At 39.8% G+C, this 19,804-nt stretch overlaps 2 protein-coding genes across 3 annotated transcripts in view; both read right to left on the bottom strand.

Moving 5' to 3' along the window:
* Positions 1 to 1,434: 1,434 nt before the first annotated feature.
* ssr1 (signal sequence receptor, alpha) lies at positions 1,435 to 8,208 on the bottom strand. Of its 2 annotated transcripts, XM_073830678.1 has the most exons (9): positions 8,014 to 8,208; positions 6,761 to 6,888; positions 6,577 to 6,673; positions 5,194 to 5,456; positions 5,037 to 5,113; positions 4,876 to 4,954; positions 4,690 to 4,783; positions 2,530 to 2,544; positions 1,435 to 2,426 (listed from the first exon to the last, which is right to left on the bottom strand). In XM_073830678.1, the coding sequence occupies exons 1-9, from the start codon at positions 8,078 to 8,080 to the stop codon at positions 2,359 to 2,361; spliced, it is 888 nt and encodes a 295-aa protein (XP_073686779.1). In that variant the 5' UTR covers positions 8,081 to 8,208; the 3' UTR covers positions 1,435 to 2,358. The 2 variants fall into 2 exon arrangements, with proteins under 2 accessions (XP_073686779.1, XP_073686780.1); XM_073830679.1 differs by lacking the exon at positions 2,530 to 2,544 and having other exon boundaries at positions 8,014 to 8,206.
* Positions 8,209 to 8,680: 472 nt separating this feature from the next.
* LOC141300397 (uncharacterized) overlaps positions 8,681 to 19,804 on the bottom strand; it is a 33,156-nt gene continuing 22,032 nt past the window's right edge. Inside the window, exons 21-31 of the mRNA XM_073830667.1 lie at positions 19,381 to 19,491; positions 19,064 to 19,168; positions 18,850 to 18,954; positions 18,628 to 18,732; positions 17,733 to 17,825; positions 17,563 to 17,652; positions 17,000 to 17,104; positions 16,585 to 16,756; positions 13,573 to 13,690; positions 12,746 to 12,959; positions 8,681 to 10,391 (exon numbers count right to left, since the gene is read on the bottom strand). Coding sequence (XP_073686768.1) covers positions 10,215 to 10,391; positions 12,746 to 12,959; positions 13,573 to 13,690; positions 16,585 to 16,756; positions 17,000 to 17,104; positions 17,563 to 17,652; positions 17,733 to 17,825; positions 18,628 to 18,732; positions 18,850 to 18,954; positions 19,064 to 19,168; positions 19,381 to 19,491 — 1,395 coding nt within the window. The 3' untranslated portion in view covers positions 8,681 to 10,214. The remainder of the gene's footprint in view (positions 10,392 to 12,745; positions 12,960 to 13,572; positions 13,691 to 16,584; positions 16,757 to 16,999; positions 17,105 to 17,562; positions 17,653 to 17,732; positions 17,826 to 18,627; positions 18,733 to 18,849; positions 18,955 to 19,063; positions 19,169 to 19,380; positions 19,492 to 19,804) is intronic.

Here is a 19,804-nt window from a genome sequence, read left to right on the forward strand (position 1 = left end):
CCTCTGTATCTGTTTCTCTTTTTAAGAAGAGAGTGGACAACAACATCGTTCTATTTCGTGTTGTTTTGCGTTTTTTCACAACGAATGAATTAATACCCATCGGACTTTCTGTGTGTGACGAATTTTTAGGATTATGAATACGAAAAAACGCACAATTTTCAGACTCAGTGTGCAATGCCTTTAACACTGCTACACTGGCCGCGAACGGCGCAACAAATTGCGTTAAAGCTCATAGATCCCGTTATAATCTGTCATTCAGTAACTGAGCTCGTGCGCTACAGTAAACGCATTCCGCGCGCTTATGCTGCAGACAAATTGACAAATAGATATAGAAAGTGCGCTTTGATGCATCCAGTGTAGAAATGGCATTAGGATGTGGCAGACCGTTTTCTTCTGCAAGTTTCAGCTCAAACATATTCGGTTTAAACTCATCTTAACCAAACGCCCCCCAAAACCACCTCAGCGCCCCCCTTTCAAAATTATTGCCTTCAGCGCCCCCCGATGCTCTCCCAACGCCCCCTGGGGGGCGGTACCGCCCCCGTTGAGAAACACTGCTTTAGACTCTCCTTGCTACAGTCTTCAAATTATGAGTCACTATTTTTGTGAATGTCATTTAGAAAAAAAAAAGTGTTAAAGAACCTTAGTATAACAACAACATATCAAAAATATAACAACATTAACATATAATTAACTATTTTATTGGTGGAAAAACAATTCTTCTGGTCAACATTTACAATTTATATACTTCTTAATCTCTACACAGAGTTCACACAGAGCTAGACAAGATGAGCATTGGAGGTTAAAAAGTATATAAACTGTAAATGTTTTTAGAAAATAACCAATCGTTTTGTTAGATAAGACCCTTCTTCCTCGGCTGGGATCCTTTAGTCGTTTGAAGCTGCATTTTGGTAGGCACCATAGAAGTCCACTATATGGAGAGAAATCCTGAAATAGTTTCCTCAAAAAACATAATTTCCTTACGACTGAAGAAAGAAAGACATGAACATCTCGGATGACAAGGGGGTGAGTACATTATCTGTAAATGTCTGTTCTGAAAGTGAACTACTCCTTTAAGTACCTTGTAGGAGTCAGAGCCGACTGTCTGTCTGTCTGTCTGTCTCTCTCTCCGTCTATGTTTCCTGTCAATTCTGATCTGTCCTCTCATAATAAAGGCAAAAACACCCCCCGAAAATTTATCTTTAAATAGAGTAGCTTGTAGGAACCCTGAGTAAATGTATCTGGATTCATGTATGTTTAGATATTTCTACTGAAAAACAAGACAAATACTGGGGAATTATATGAAAGATATGAATTTTTAGCAGCGCAAACAACATTACCACAACTTTATGAAGTTAAGAATTTCTGCTCGGATTTTTAATGCCTTAACTTATGATAGGGAACATTTAGGAACTAAAGATACAACATGACAAAATCTTATAAGAACAGATGATTTGTCCATTTCAGTTTATTTTTATTTTTCCAAGAACATTTGGACCTGTACATTAGCACTCGCTCAAGGCTGGTTTCTGTACAATACCGTCACTTTATTAGATTCATCCAAAAAACAAAACAAAAAAAAAAACAAAAAACAAAAGAACAAGAAAAAAAGACAGACAGCAACAGTCTTCCTCCGTCTCGAGGAGGAACAAACCGTCAGAAGGAAGCGGCGCGTCCTGGAGTCACGTGACCAGAGACGTCAGCTCGTGAAGAAAACCAGAGAAATCAAATCAGGCGCCTTCCGCAAGCAAACCAGGCGATTAAAATCAGTCATTATCAATTCATGGACCGAACAGGAAAACGGCAGCGGCTCTCGATGTGGAGCGGCAGAAACACGTGATGAAGAGCGAAGAAACATCCCATCGGTCCTCGCGGAAGAGAGACGTGAAGATGATCAAAGTTACGATGAGAAGAATCCAGACGCTCGGAATTAATAAAAAATGAAGCAAACCTACAGAAGCTTGAGCGGCCGAACTCCTCACGCACTTTCACTTTATTAAACGGCCCCTGTGTGTGTTTAGTGTGTGTTTAGTGTGTGTTTAGTGTGTGTGTGTGTGTGTGTGTGTGTGTGTGTGTACAGGTGTGTGTGTGTGTGTGTGTGTGTGTGTACAGGTGTGTGTGTGTGTGTGTGTGTGTGTGTGTGTGTGTACAGGTGTGTGTGTGTGTGTGTGTGTGTGTGTGTGTGTGTGTACAGGTGTGTGTGTGTGTGTGTACAGGTGTGTATGTGTGTGTGTGTGTGTGTACAGGTGTGTATATGTGAGTGAGTGTGTATCAGTCTCTGTCAGCGTCCAGTGATGGACAGACTCGCCGTCTCACTGTAAACACAGATGATGATGATGATGATGAAGATGAAGACGTCTCTCACTCGTCTGATCCGGCTGAGCGTTTCTGAGTCCTCTTGCGCGGAGATCGTCTGGGAGACGCTTTATCTGAGAGAAACACAACAACATCAGTCACATGATCAGACCACAGTCACACCATGAAGATCAGAGGACAGAAAGATGAAGAATCCAGACTGAAATGAACGCTCACCTCGTCGACTCGCCACTGAGCACACGAGAGGAAGAGGAGGAAAGAGAAAGAGCAGCGTGAGTGAGGGAAGAGAACAAACACCATCAGACAGGAAGATCAGACTCGTTCAGATCAGACCAGAGAGAAGAACAAACACAGATGATCTTCACACTTGAGCTCAGATATGTTCAAGAATGTAATCGTCATCTGATGTGTGTTAACAGTCATGTGACACGCAGCTAATGTCATCAACTATATCAGCTTTCTCAGTTTTATTTTGATTGTTAAAGAGATAATTCACCCAAAAAGAAACTGATTTCCTCACCCTCATGTCTGTTCAACAACTGAAGACAGCTTGAAGAATGTTGAAGAACAGTTTCTGGTCTCCATTGACTTCCACAATATTTTTGTTCCAGACTACAGAAGTCAATGGCTACCGTCAACTGTTTGCTAACCAACATTCTTCAAGATATCTTCTTTTATATCCAACAAAAGAAAGAGGTTTGGAATGACATGAGGGAGAGTAAGTGATAACATTGATCATTTCTAAAATAAATTCAGAAATTGTTTATATATAGCAGTTTTTGTCCTTTTTTGCCTAATATAATTGTATGTTTAATTTATATTATTATCTTTTTATTATTATTACTGTTAGTTTGCACTCTGAATATAAAATATAAAAACAACTATATTATTGTTTCTATAAACTACTTTGTACTGCAAAACTAATAAATACACTGCCACTTTGGGATCAGTAAGACTTGTAATGATTTTGAAGAAGTCTCAGTAACACTTTACAATAAGGTTCATTAGTTAACATTAGTTAACCACATTAGTTAACATGAACTGCACTTATACAGCATTTATTAATCTTTGTTAATGTTAATTTCAACATTTACTAATACATTATTAAAATCTTGTTAACATTAATGCAGTGTGAACTAACATGAACAATCAATGAACAACTGTATTTCCCTTGACTAACGTTAATGAAGATTAGTAAATACAGTAACTAATGTCTTGCTCATGGTTAGTTCATGTCAGTTAGTACATTAATGTTTAACTAATGAACCTTATTGTAAAGTGTTACCGAAGTCTCTTATGTTCATCAAGACTGCATCAAAAATTGAAAAACAAAAAACAAAAAAAAAAACAATAATGCAAAATGTTATTACAACATAAAATAATGGTTTCTATTTTAATATACCATTTTTTTCTGTGATAAATTTTCATCAGCTGTAACTCCAGTCTTCAGTGTCACATGATCCTTCAGAAATCATTCTAATTTGCTGATTTATTATTAGAATCATCAATGTTGGAAACAGCCGTGCAATTCTTTTTTTTTTTTTTAGGATTCTTTAATGAATAAAAAGTTTAAAAAGAGCAGCATTTATTGAAAATAGAAATCTTTCAAAAGCTATCACTTTGTATTGATTTAACACATTCTTAATAAAAGTATTAACTTCTTTCAAAAAAAGAAAGAATAAAAATGTACTGATCACAAACTTTTGAACAGCAGTGTAATAATGTTAGAAAAGACTTCTATTTTAAATAAATGCTTTTCTTTTTAACTTTTTATTCATCAAACAATCCTGAAACAAAGTATCAAGTATCCCAAAGAATATTAAGCAGCACTGTTTCCAACATTAATAATAAGTCAGTATATTAGAATGATTTCTGAAGGATCATGTGACTCTGAAGACGGCAGTAATGATGCTGAACATTCAGCTTTGATCACAGAAATAAATTTGATTTTTAATGTATATTAATATAGAAGGATGTCGTTCTATAGTATATATCAAAGTAACATTTTTCTGTATTTTTGATCAAACAATCACAGTCTTGATGAGCGTTAGAAACTTATTTAAAATACATTACTGATCCCAAACTCTTGAGCTGCAGTCTATATGATGATATTTTACACAATGCTAATTTTTCACTCTCAAGCTGGTGGAATATTCATGAAATACAGTAAACTAAACTCTAAATGTTGACAATTCTGTGAGTATCTCAGATGTAGCGCAAGAGAGTTCAAAAGTTGAAACTGAATTACTTTGATATGGAAAGGCTATAGTTTGATGTAATTAACTGTGCAGACATTGTTTGTTTGTTTATTTGAATGACCTGTGATTATTTTGATGTAATGGTGTAATTGTTTGTGTGTGATTGGCTGAAACTCACTGATCTGGTTGAGTGTTTCCTGTGGGATCCAGCTCATGTCCACATCATTGTGATTGGAGGTTCCCATCTCCACTTTAGCTGCTGGCCGTCTCCTCTGTTCCACAAACAAACACAAACATCAGCATCAGACTCTGATCATCAAATCACTGTCAGCTGATGATGATGATGAAGATCTGAGCGTCTCACCTTGCGTGACTCAAGGAGCTGATGAAGGCCGACCACCAGCAGGAGACCGAGACCCGACAGGAAGACGTACAAGAAGATCCTGCAAACACACACACAGTCAGTCAGTCACATGATCAGAGCGCCATCTACTGCTCAAACACTCCATCGCTCCAGTGCCTTACGTTTCTCCATCCAGACCATCCTCTCTCTCCGTGATGGTGACGGTCTGGTTGAAGACGGCGTCCTGGAACACGTTACCCTGAAACAGCAGAGAGGAAGACGTGAGCAAAAGAGGAAGGAGTCCGGAGATCACCTGCAGGAACACAGACGGAGACTCACGCTGAGGTCCTTGTAGTTGAGGTTGATGACGAGGCCGAAGGGTCGTCCGCCCATGGGTTCGGCCGGGATGAAGGAGTACTCGAAGGTGGCCTGACGCTGAGGAGGAACCACCGTCCCCAGCTGGAGCGCCGTGAAGTTCTGGATGTAGAACTGGAAGTCCTGCGGGTATCGGAACGAAGCGTCCAGAGACTCCACCACGAAGTTCTCTGAGCCCTTATTGGTGAATCCCAACAGGAACTTCACAATGTTGTTGGCGGGAAAATCTGCAATTCAGGAGAAGAAATGAATGAGATGACAGATGAGAAACAACCATCAGTCTGTGTGTCAATCTGAGAAACGGAATCATTGCTCATCTCAATATATCAAACTAAAACACTCATAAGTGTGCCTGACTTTGTAAACCTGACATATCTCTCACACACTCTCACACACACACACACACACTCACGCCTTTACAACAGTAGAGCAGATACTGACATACAATGATGCAAATATCAGTGGTCACTCTAGATCTCCAATAATATGTCTTAGATGAGATTGAAATGATCCAAACATATAATGCAATGCAATCCATTGATGATTAAGAGATGAACAAATAAGGGTTCCTAAAGATGTGAGATGTTTTGGAGGCTTGTGGAACAGTGAAAGTAAAGCTTCTGGAAACAAACATTCCTTAAAAGATCCAGATGATCAGATTTAAGACTCTAAAAAAAACGATCCATGGAAAATCCATGCTTCATCTGGAAATCTGACTACAGTTATTCTGACGTTTAGAAACTCCAAACTATCAATCAGACAACAGAAGACATGGAGTAGACTGAGTGTAAAACACATTTGATCATTTAAAGGTTTTAGGAACTCGTGGTCAAATATCGTACAGTATCTTTAGAGGCATAAATGTGACCCTGGACCAAAAAACAGTCATTAGGGTCAATTATTTTACATTAGGCTCAATAAATATGCTTTCCATTGATGTCTGGTTTGTTAGGATAGGACAATATTTGGCCGAGATACAACTATATGAAAATCTGGAATCTGAGGGTTTAAAATTGCCTTTAAAGTTAAAGTCCAAATGAAGTTCTTATCAATGCATATTACTAATCAAAAATTAAGTTTTGATATATTTATGGTAGAAAAATGTACAAAATATCTTCATGGAACTTTATATCCTAATGTTTTTTTGGCATATAAGAAAAATCTGTAAATTTGACCCATACAATGTATGTTTGGCTATTGCTATTTGAGATTGAGAGGTTTTGTGGTCCAGGGTAATATTAAATTATTGCATTTGAAAACAAAACTAGTGAAATAGTGAGACCAAAAAAAGAACTAAATCTATGTCTAATATCAAGACTGAGTGCGAGACCGACGTGAGCCATTTACCTTCTCCTTTGACGAAGAGGATGGTGGTGTCAGCATTAGGTGAAGCCTTCATCTCCCCCACCAGAGCTTCTTCTTCCTCTTCTTCCTTTTCTTCCGTCTGACAGAAGAAACAACAACATGAGCATCTTCACAAACCACTCCGAGCAGCAGACGACTAGTTAGTTAGAATAGTTAGTGCTCATACTAGTTCAGTGTTGTCGTCGTCCTCCACCTCAGCTTCATCATCCTCATCCTCAGCCATCACATCATCAGCGGCATCTTCATCCACAGCCTCCTCTTCCTCAGTAGCGTCCTGAGCAGAAACCACTGGACCTGAAACACACATCTGGAGATCATTATGAGCTCTAACACATCTGATCACGTCTGAGTTTGACAGAACTCCATGTGCGTTAACACCTTACTTACTCAGCTGATTGATTACATTGATCATTGCAAACAGTTTTTGTATTACAAGTTTTCTAAAATGTTGGATTTAAATATGCAAATGAGCATTATTTAATGAAATATCCACTAATTAGCATGCACTTCTAGAACAAAAATCTAAACACTGGATGAAGTCAGTTTCAAAATTCTTGTTTAATTTTTGACATATTAGAGTCAAATGTTTTTACAGAGGGGATTTTCTCATTTCATCACTCTATAATTCAGAAAATATTTAGAACAGAAAAAAAACAATAGATTTTTACATATTTTGGGGAATAAAATGTATAAAATCAAGCTAATTCTATATGAACAAATCCCTCTGCATAAACCTTCAGGATATAGACAGGAACACAAAAGTAAAGCGTGGTGTGTGTAAGAGCTGCTGAAGTGGAGATTTATGGCTCAGTGTAGGAGAAAAAACTCTTGGCCTTTACTTTGTATTGTAATTGAAATCTATTGACACAAATAGATAAAGTGCTATAAAAGAAAGACTTAACAGTGTCTTTTAGATGTTTTCTTTCCACTAGTCTGAAAAAACACTTTAGGAAACCGCAAAAATCCCAAATTTGATAGGTGCATGAAAAAACAGTGTTTTAGCCTGCAGTGTCTGCATTAATGAAGTGTGAAGTGACTTTATGTCTACTGTAGTAGTACTCAGACTGTACTGCATGACACGTAATCAATACTACAGTCCTAGAAAGGCACTTTCTGCTGTTTAATGTGTTTCTCAGCGCAGTGTAACCCCAGTCATTGTGTTTGCTGATGTTTATTTCTGTGTGAGATCAGATTCAGCTCGAGTTTGAATGAAAGTGAGCGGCGCTGAAGGACACGTCACACACTCACAATCCCTCACACTCACTCCACACGACAACAAACCACCACAAACCACACACTATCAGCCTCTAGAGAGGATTATCGACGAGTTACAGCGATCTGATCGCCTTATTATCGATTATTACTGCGTATAAAGAGAGTTTGTGAGCCCGCGGCCTGATCGAACACAGTCAAACTCACCCTTCAGCAGCAGAGTGGCGGGAAACGCCAGGAGGAGCAGCAGCAACAGCTTCTGCAACAGTTTCATGATTCCAGCGATGAGGAGCAAACGACAAAATACCGGGATTAAATGAAAATAAACGAGAGAGAAACACGTCTGAAGCGCTGAGCAAACCCACACTGACGAACCTCAGCACTACGCCTGCGCCTCATCCGGGACCCCGCTGACGTCACACGCACAGAGACACGTGTCGCCATTAAAATCAAATGAGCGTGAAGATGGCGCTGGCGGTGGGAGGGGCTTTTGAACGTCTTAAATTATTCAATATCTTATTATATTTTCAGGTTAATACGTTTGAAAGATTCTCTTTATATCATTAGTCAGATGTGAAATATTTTATTGGAGCACCACGGAGGCAACAAACTGACTGCGGTGTCACGTGATGCCTGTTACTTTTCTCATCGCTTTGATTAGCGTTTACTCAGTTACTTTTTAAAATATTTTAACAGATGGCTGGATTTGTAATTCACGCATTAATCATTAGAATTAATTCATGTAAACGATTATACGATTTGATGTACAACTAGCAAAAAATAAATAACGTACTGTGATTTGAACGCTGACGTCACACGTACAGAGACACGTGTCGCTTTCTGTGGAGAAAAATCACGCTCACAGACAGCAAGATGCTGAACAAATCGTTTTATTAATTATCATTTCAATAACTGTGAAACACTACAAGTTAAACAATGTTAACAGAAGACAGTGACGTGGGTAAATAGATCAAAGTGACGATAAATGAGGATTTATAATAAAGTAAATAAACATCTCAAACCTTCAATCCCATCATCATCCGAACACTTACTGTCACACAACCTGCTGATATTGAGCTTATCATTCATCAAGGGTCATGCATTTATCACGTACTTTACTCATCTCAACATCTGGCAGAACTCTGAACTGATGAAGGCAAGACAAACTCATATAGTGCAGAAAGAGTCTATTATAGGAATCAGTGCAATCAGAAGAAATGAAAACCTGACACTTATGTACAGCTGTGACTGTCAGCACATGCAGTTTGTTTACAGTGAGACTGAATCAGATGAACAACTGAATGAATGAATCTATTGTCACTGGGACTCTCTTAATGAGATCAGACTGTGTTCATGCTGATCAAACATCTGTTACTGAAGTAAACAAACCAAACTAGTGTGAGTAGATGAAGCTAACAGCACATGTGATCAACAGAACCATCGTAGTGAACCACTAGTGCCATTATTAATCTTCAACGCATATTACAAATCGACAAACATTAGAAAAAGAGTGGTTTCTACACACAGTGGGTGATTGTTTTCTACATCAAACATGGCTTTTGTGCAGATCTGAACTGTCGTATGTTCTTCAAACTAAACTATTACTGGTTAGTAAACAAACCCCCTCAGTTAACATCCCTCCTAGTTTATTTCAGAACTAGTGAGTGGGACTGGAGTCTCCTAGTGAGGTGTGATGGCATAATAAACACTGATGAACAGAAATGCCTCAAAATAAAACACCATTAGTGTGAACGACTGGCAACAATTACAAATGAAAGTTAAAGAAAGAACTATCATCAATGAAATAATTGATTATTATCAACCTCCATTCATTATCGGAGTTTCATGCTCATGGCCAAAATATATGGAAGCTTGTTTCTGCCACAGAATAAAACATTTTAAACTCACAAAAATTGAAGGTGTTTTGATGTCTGAGAATCACAAGTTTCTCAGAATCTCGCAATTCTGAGAAAACGTCAGAACTGTAAGATAAGTAGTCAGTAGTCTGAATTGCAAGATAAAAAGTCACAATTAACCTTATTCATTCTTTTGCAGAAATAAGCTTCCGTATGAATAGTTTATTTGCAAAAACAGATAAATCAGTTTTTTTTAAATGTTCAGAAGTCATGTTTTTTATTATGCTATATTTTTATTGTGTTAGTTAAGCAGTTTGATTGAGATTAATTGGAATGCACAATGAAAAACTTGATTTTTGAAAATTGATCTGTTTTTGCAAGTGAACTCTTCAGCTTTTATCAGATTTTGACGTCTGATGGCAGATGACATCACTTCCTCCTGCCAAAACCTGTGAACATGTCACTCGCTGTCCAAACTCAATGTAAGCAGACAGACGCTGGAGGTGAATATTGTGTGTTAATGTGTGGATGAGGAATGATGTGTGGCTGATCTCAGTTCAAACACTCCACGTAGTTGGCAGGAAGCATGCCGGACTTCCCGGTGCGCTGGACGGTGCCGAACATCCATCCCTCATCGATGGGCTGCGCGTTAACGATCACGTCTCCGTCACGGAAGGAAACCTCGTCGTGATCCTGAGCGGCGTAATCGTACAGCGCCCGATACACCCTCTGCAGGACACCACAACAACACGCACACATAAAATGAAATTCCAAGATGTTCAAGCACTACTTTTTTGATTTTCAACAACTTCAATTTTCGCACTCCTAATTACTAATCCCGAGTTAAACGAGTTGCGATTCGCACTCCGAATTTTCGATCCAAATTAAATGAGTCACACTCCTAATTTTCTATCTGAATCAAGCGAGTTGCGATTTGCACTCCTAATTTTCGATCTGAATCAAGCGAGTTGCGATTTGCACTCCTAATTTTCGATCTGAATCAAGCGAATCGTGATTTGCACTCCTAATTTTCGATCTGAATCAAGCGAATCGTGATTCGCACTCCTAATTTTCGATCTGAATCAAGCGAGTTGCGATTCGCACTCCTAATTTTCGATCTGAATCAAGCGAGTCGCGATTTGCACTCCTAATTTTCGATCTGAATCAAGCGAGTCGCGATTCGCACTCCTAATTTTCGATCTGAATCAAGCGAATCGTGATTCGCACTCCTAATTTTCGATCTGAATCAAGCGAATCGTGATTCGCACTCCTAATTTTCGATCCAAATTAAATGAGTCGCACTCCTAATTTTCGATCTGAATCAAGCGAGTTGCGATTCGCACTCCTAATTTTCGATCTGAATCAAGCGAGTCGCGATTTGCACTCCTAATTTTCGATCTGAATCAAGCGAATCGTGATTCGCACTCCTAATTTTCGATCCAAATTAAATGAGTCGCACTCCTAATTTTCGATCTGAATCAAGCGAGTCGCGATTTGCACTCCTAATTTTCGATCTGAATCAAGCGAGTCGCGATTCGCACTCCTAATTTTCGATCTGAATCAAGCGAATCGTGATTCGCACTCCTAATTTTCGATCCAAATTAAATGAGTCGCACTCCTAATTTTCGATCTGAATCAAGCGAATCGTGATTCGCACTCCTAATTTTCGATCCAAATTAAATGAGTCACACTCCTAATTTTCGATCTGAATCAAGCGAGTCGCGATTCGCACTCATAATTTTCGATCTGAATCAAGCGAATCGTGATTCGCACTCCTAATTTTCGATCCAAATTAAATGAGTCGCACTCCTAATTTTCGATCCGAATTAAACGAGTCTCAATTCGCACTCCTAATTTTTGATCCAAATTAAACAAGTCGCAATCCTAATATTCGATCCGAATTAAACAAGTCTCGATTCGCACTCTTAATTTTCGATCCGAATTAAATGAGTCGCACTCCTAATTTTCGATCAGAATCAAACGAGTCTCGATTCACACTCCTAATTTTTGATCCAAATTAAACGAGTCGCACTCCTAATTTTTGATCCAAATTAAACGAGTCTCGATTCGCACTCCTAATTTTTGATCCAAATTAAACGAGTTGCAATTTGCACTCCTAATTTTCGATCTGAATCAAGCGAGTCTCGATTCGCACTCCTAATTTTCGATCCGAATTAAATGATTTGCACTCCTAATTTTCGATCCGAATTAAACAAGTTGCAATTTGCACTCCTAATTTTCAATCCGAATCAAATGAGTCGATTCGCACTCTTAATTTTCGATCCGAATTAAATGAGTCGCACTCCTAATTTTCGATCCGAATTAAATGAGTCGCACTCCTAATTTTCGATCCGAATTAAATGAGTCACTCCTAATTTTCGATGCGAATTAAACGAGTTGCAATTTGCACTCCTAATTTTCGATCCAAATTAAATGAGTTGCGATTCGTGCTCCAAATTTTCAATCCAAATTAAATGAGTCGCACTCCTAATTTTCGATCTGAATTAAACGAGTTGCGATTCGCACTCCGAATTTTCGATCTGAATCAAACGAGTCGCGATTCGCACTCCTAATGTTTTTTTTATTTGATCTGGTTTTGCTAGTAAATCACTTAAAATGAATAACTGAAGTCAGGAGTTTGAATCAATCGGAGTGGTTCCAGTGTAAATGACTCAAATGATTGGGTTCATCTGTTCCTCTTTTCGCTTCTTCAGGCATGTTTACACCTTGTTTACACGTCTACTACTACTTAGCTTGATTGTTTCTGACATTAGCTGAAATGAGTGAAAAAGGTATGATGCTTTTTGAATTGTGTGAACAGGTATGTGCTTATACAAAATTAAACACTTATTTCATAGATGCATTATAATAATTAAACTTGTGCAAATATGACATAAAATAGAAGATTTCCACCTCATGTATTCAAAATCAACATCTGAATATTGATTCTATTGTCTTCTGCTTTATTTTTTAGCTGAATGTTTCAACATCAACATTTCAGTTTATCTCTGTGAAGCTGCTTTGAATCAGTCTGTGCTGTATAAAGTGCAGTGATAAAGTGTATTTCTGCTGTTTTCTCTCACCATGGAGGCTGAGTGTGGAGGAGACTGAACGCTGCGGACGGCCTGCATGTGTGCGTAACCCTGCTGGTACTGCTGAGGATGATGGGAGTGATGCTGGTACACACCTGTATGATGAACAACAGCACAAACACAATCAAACACTGCAGACACCTGCGAGTCAATCTTCACGTGCTTCATCTGCTCACACACCCCTGCTGAAGGAAACCCTGATTTACTGAAAATGAAAACAGGTTAGTGATAAAACAGACATTAACGTTTGTGAGAGTGAACAATCTGATCTCCGGCAGGTTGATGGGTGACGTAGGAGTCAAACGCACACGCGTGAGGTTATTTCGGAGACATGCGTCCGTGATCTTGCCTGAACTGGATCGGTCCTGCAGTGCAGACGCGCTGCTGCAGACGGACGTGCTGCGATCGGCCCAGACCTCCGAGCCCAGAGAACTACACACCGACTGCGCCGCAGACGCTACAGACTGCGCAGACGGCTGCTGGGGGACACGGCTGACACGCTCTAACACACACACACACACACACACACACACACACACACACACACACACACGTTACACACACACACACACACACACACACACACACACACGTTACACACACACACACACACACACACACACACACACACACACACACACACACACACGTTACACACACACACACACACACACACACACACGTTACACACACACACACACACACACACACACACACACACACACACACACACACACACACACACGTTACACACACACACACACACACACACACACACACGTTACACACACATAATCAGCAGCTGATGGTCAGTGTACAGTGGCTGTGGTGCGTCTCTGATACCCGTCATCCTGCGCAGGCTTTTAGACTGAATATTGTCCTCCACCGGATCAAAATCAAAGATGGATCCCGGATCAGTCCTCCAGACCTTCAGTTCTTCAGCACAACACACAGGTCAAAGGTCAAGATGGTTTCATCAGTCAACAGCTTCAGGATTATATGTGTCATGTGAACAGCATTCAGAAGTTTGAGGACAGTACGATTTTTTTTTTTTAAACAAATTAAGGTCCGGTTTCACAAACAGGGCTTAGACTAAGCCAGGATTAGGCCATAGTTCAATTTAGAGATGCACCGATCGATCGGCATCCGATCGCAATCGACCGATAGGGGCGCTATCGGTTTTGATCGGAGTTCTCAAAATAGATCAGAGCAGGCCGATCAGATGACGTTTACAACAACAAACAGCCGCCAGAGCACGCATTCCCACTTCTCAGACTAGGGTCTCCCAATGGGCGTGGCTGTCTCTACCAAAGAGTATAGAAGTACTCTTTGTCTCTACAACGCATTAACACTGAAGATGACGTCGCCGGTGAGGGGATTTCCTCCCCTCTGGTCTATGCATCCCTGCCTCTGCTGAATTATTTTTATCCACGGTGGGGATAAAACGTCCCGCGAAGCCGCTCCTACGTCCCGATCTAAATCAAATTATTTGCAATACGCGCTTTAAAGTCGTATAAATCAAATGATTCGCCATACGCGCTTTGAAGTTGAACGTACTGAATCAAATGATTCGCGATCCGATTGGAGCGCTTCAAAACAGTGAATCTTTTTGCGACGCAGTGGTTTACTGATTCTGAGTTTCCAAAAAGCTCCGTTGATACTTTGCTCACCTTCTCTATAAAATGTATTCGTTGTTTGAAATTAAACCATTACTATTAATACAATGTTTTTATTAAATTGTGATCACATAATACAGCTTCTGTCATATTAAAAAAAATTCATGACCTGACACTCATTATCTGGTTCTTGCCTAAAAAGACGGGTATAATGCGCGTTGTTAACAGATTACAGTAACAGTTTGGTCAACCTCTCCCTATGGAGAGAGAAAAAAAAGTTTCTAAAAGCATCCCCCCCTCTGTTTTTTTTCACAAATTGCACCCTGTATATGTATATGTATGTGTATATGCATATGTATGGCATATTTATTTTATTTTTCCACAAAAAGCTTGTTGCTAAACTCTAAATTGTGATTTTAAGAAAGAGCCTCCTGAGAGTTAAATGTTTATTATGGTGCACATGTGTGTTTTGCACATAATCATTTTTTTATTTTAAGATTTAACTCTTTTATTAGATTTAACTTTTTCCACAGAAAAACTAAGGTTCATAGTTTACAAATTGTGTCAGCTCTAAAAGAGTGAAATGTTGTGTTGTACATAATTACTGCCAAAAGACAGTTTAAGATAGTAAGCAACACTTACTCTATGTAAGCTGAGTCCAAGTTGTCTATGAGAGTCTTGAGAGTGTTCAATATTGAAATTTGCCTCAGCCTGCAATAAAACTGGTCAATTCATGATACTTTCTCATTTCCTACTTTTTATACTAATAATACAATGTCAATGTTTGTACATGAGACAACAATATTGAAGAATTTATGGATTTGACGCTGTGATCGGTAATATCGGGATCGGCAGATACTGCTTTTGGTGATCGGTGATCGGTGATCGGCCCCCAAAATCCAGATCGGTGCATCTCTAGTTCAATTAGGACATTTCAGTCATTTTTATAAACGTGCTTAGCAAAGAAAATTACTGGTGTGCATCTTGAGACAAACCAAACACACTGATATATTTTAGGATCAGTCAGTGCAAGTTTCTGTCAGTTGAAAGAGCTCAGACTTACATTTTAGTCTAGGACTAGGCTTAAGCCTTGTCTGTGAAACCAGGGGCATGACTTTTATTCAAGGATGTGATAGTAAGGACATTTATAATGTGACGTAAGATTTCTATTTCAAATAAATGCTGCTTTTTAAACTTTCTATTCATCTGTGAATCCTCTATAAAAAATATAACATATGACTGTTTCCACAAAAACGTGCCGCACAACTGTTTTCAGCATTGATAATAATCAAAAATGTTTGTTGAGCAGCAAATCAGTATATTAGAATGATTTCTGTAGGATCATGAAAACTCAGCTGCGCATCACAGCAATCAATTACAGTTTAACAGATATTCACATAGAAAACAGCTGTTTTAAATCAGAATAATATTTCACAATATTACATTTTTTTACTGTATTTTTAATCAAATAAATGCAATCTTGATGAGCAAAAGAGACTTCTTTCAAAAACCTCAAACGTCTGACTGATAGAGTATGAAAGTGTCACAACAACCAATGAAGAGCAAAACGTCAGCTAGAAAACATGTTCAGAGATGAAGCCAATCATCAAAAGATGATTATTTACACATCACACAACCTCCACATCGGCCTGCAACTACCAGTTGATTCAACAGATCATAACGGATAATGAAATGTGTTTGTGTGCCATCACTGGAGGAACATCAAACATCCTCCTGCTGCACACAATGTCTAAGGGGCTGTTTACACAACAACGTTTTCAGCCAAAAATGGCAAACTTTTTATGCGTTTTGCCTGTTTGTTTACATGACACTGGTGTTTTGGGACCGGAAACGCGTCATTTTTAAAACAAGTTTCTGGAAAACGCCACCATTATTGTCTTCGCGTAAACACCCAAAACTGGCAGTAGACATGTGCAGTACGTGTCGATTTTAAAGGCAAGCGTGAACAAACAGCACGCCAACTACTGGCCTGACATACATAATACAGCATTTTTGGCAGTTTTTGCAGATATGTGTAAACACAAATCATTTTGAAAACTTTGTGTATAAGTGAAACTTTTTAAAAACGTTTCAGTTTTTGACTACATCGTGGTTGCGTAACTACAGCCTAAAACTTCACAAGTTCATTAAAGTCAGAAAGAATGATTTTAATGTTAAAAACATCATGAACATGAGTATCTGTGATGGACTGACCAGCGGCTCCGGCTGATCTGCGGTCCATCTCAACCACGTGAGGCTGGATGCCATGGTAACCGTCGCCGGCGCCCATCAGCTGGTCACCGTGGAGACGGGCCATGTGCTGCTCATCGAGGGTGTGTGTGGCGCCTCGACCCCGCGAACGCTCAAAGTCCTCATGATACTTAGCCTGACAGAGAAAGAGAGAACGTCACACACACACTATAACAACAAACACACACACACACACACACACACACACACACACACACACAATCACAACACACTCTCATGCAAACACACTCCAGGGGTGTGTTACGGTGCGGTTTGGTCTCTGATAAACTCGTGAGTCTTTACTAGCACACGCGTGTGGCGTGTCAGTCACGTGTTAATGCAGTGATGTCACACGCAGGCGTCGCCACAGTCCTGCTACCATGGAAACAGAGTCCTGAGATTTCCGCACACGCCTCATTTCAGGCGTATCCAACTCTGAGTGTGAGTGACCTTTGACCTCCTGCAAACCACGCTGGTACTGCACCTGAAACACATGCACATGCTTATTTTATATCATTTATGTCATTGTGAATTTTAAGCCCTCTAATGGACCCTGGTGTGTGTGTGTGTGTGTGTGTGTGTGTGTGTGTGTGTGTGTGTGTGTGTGTGTGTGTGTACCTGGTATTCATCACGTTATGGGGACCAAATGTCCCCACAAGGATAGGAATACCAGTAGATTTTGACCTTGTGGGGACATTTCTCAGGTCCCCATGAGGAAACAGGCTTATAAATCATGCACAATGAGTTTTTTTGATGAAGTAAAAGTGTGCACAATCTCCTGTGAGGGCTAGGTTTAGGTGTAGGGTAGGTGTAGGGCGATAGAAAGTACGGTTTGTACAGTATAAAAACCATTACGCCTATGGAATGTCCCCATAAAACATGTAAACCCAACATGTGTGTGTGTGTGTGTGTGTGTGTGTGTGTGTGTGTGTGTGTTCTTGCCGTGCTGATGTTCTGCTGGTTCTGTCTGATCCGCTCCAGTTCTGGTGTCACTCCCACACTGACCGGATCAACCGCTTTCTTATATTTGACCTGTAGAAGGAGGATGAGGAGGATGATGAAGATGTGAAGCTCAGATGACTGACAGGTGTCAATCACACACACAGACTCACGTCGCTGATGTTGTTCTGGTTCCTGCGCACACGCTCCATCTCAGGAGTGTCAGTCACGGCCGTTCCGGATCCGACCGACTCTCTGTACTGAACCTGCGGGAGATCACACACACCAGCTCTCTAAACATCTAAACAGACTACAATATGTTGACATTTTTGGGCAAAACAGCATTAATTTGGTTTGTTTAACACAATGAAAAACATCTAGTCAAAAGTTTGGGAAAAGTTTGGGATCAGTACAATTTTCAGCCATTAGTTCAGTTTTCACAGTGTCACATGATTCTTCAAAAATCATATTAATATGCTGATTAATTACTGATATTATTAATGTTGGAAACAGTTGTTCTGCTTTATATATTTTTTTGGAACCTGTGATTCTTTGATGAATAAAGTTTTCTTCAAAAAAAGAACAGCATTTATCCAAAATATAAATAAGTCTTTGCTATCACTTTTTATTAATTTAATACATCCTTGCTAAATAAAAGTATTCATTTCTTTATTAAAAAAAAAAAAGGAAAAAAAAAAGACTGACCCCAAACTTTTAGATGGACTGGAGTAATGATGCTGAAAATTCAGTTTTGTATCACAGAAATAAATATATATTTTTTAAACATATTCACATAGAAAACTATTATATATTGAAATAATATTTCACAATATTAAATTTTTTTCTGTATTTTTGATCAAATAAATGCAGCCTTGATGAGCAAAAGAAACATCTCTAAAAACAATCTTTTGAGTAGCAGTGTACATATGCAAATGATATGCAGATGAGGTCAAAGTAGACTGAGGCGTTGTGCGCTCCATATATGGTTATAGTGGGGAGGAGACAGCTGCACACACATTATACATGAGACCGTGTCACATGATCAAACTCACACCGCATGTTACTCACGTCACTGATGTTCTTGGCGTTTTCTCGAGCCAGTCTGATCTCTGGAGTGTCAGCCATCGCTGTAGTCAGACCCTTCATCAGCCGTGAGTCCCACGTGTAGAAGAGCTGCACACACACACACACACACACACACACACACACACACACACACACACACAAGAGTGTCTAGTACAGATTCATGTTATGAACAGCATGATAAGTGTGCGTGTGTATGTGTCTCACTCCGCTGATGTTGCGCTGGTTGTTCTTGACTCTCTGGATCTCAGGTGTGTCTGATGCAGCAGAACACGAGCCCTTCAGACGCTCCACATCACCGCGGTACTTCTTCTGCACACACACACACACACACACACACACACACACACACACACACGTGAACACCAGCTCTAGTGCTGTCACAGGTGCTGCAGACAGATGGACAGGTGAGTCATGTGACCTGACTGTAGATGTCTCTCAGGTAGGCGGCGTGCAGCAGCGCAGGTGTGTCTGTCACTGTAGCGTATGATGATTCTCTGTGCTGAGACGCCTGTCTGTACGACACCTGAAACACACACACACACACACACACACACACACACACACACACACACACACACACACACACACACACACACACACACACACACACACACACACACACACACACACCATCAGTCGCTCTGTGTCTGTTTTATAATGTGTGTGTGTGTGTGTGTGTGTGTGTGTGTGTGTGTGTGTGTGTGTGTGTGTGTGTGTGTTTGATCCGTCACTCACGTCGCTGCTGATCTCAGACGCTTTCTTGGCTCTCTGGATGTCCAGACTGTCTGCTGTGATGTCAGTTCCCTTCCCTCTGATCTCACACTCCAGATCCTTACGATACTCCTTCTGTAGGAGCAGAAACACTCATGATGAAGATGATGAAGATGATGTGTGTGTGTGTGTGTGCACTTGTACAGCTATCTTTGTGAGTTTTAGACCATTGGAGTGAGGACAGTTTTGTAAAGTGAGGACATTTTGGCCAGTCTTCGCTTTCTGAGACCCCTTTAAAGGCCTGTTTGAGGGTCAAGACTTGATTTTAGGGATCAGGTTGTAATTGGGTAAAGGTTAGGTTTAGGGTTAGGGTTTGGGTGAGACACTTAGTTCTGATGGGTAGGGTTAGGTTAAGGAGCTAGAGACTGCATTATGTCAATGTATGTCC

This window comes from Garra rufa, chromosome 24, assembly GCF_049309525.1.
Source record: "Garra rufa chromosome 24, GarRuf1.0, whole genome shotgun sequence".
NCBI lineage: Eukaryota > Metazoa > Chordata > Actinopteri > Cypriniformes > Cyprinidae > Garra > Garra rufa.

Coding starts and splice junctions, on each gene's coding strand:
- ssr1 (XM_073830678.1), bottom strand. CDS start 8,080: ATGAAACTGTTGCAGAAGCTGTTGCTGCTGCTCCTCCTGGCGTTTCCC. Junction 4,955..5,036: donor GATGGTCTGGATGGAGAAAC/GTAAGGCACTGG, acceptor GTGTGTTTGCAG/GATCTTCTTGTACGTCTTCC. Junction 4,784..4,875: donor AGCTCCTTGAGTCACGCAAG/GTGAGACGCTCA, acceptor TTTGTGGAACAG/AGGAGACGGCCAGCAGCTAA.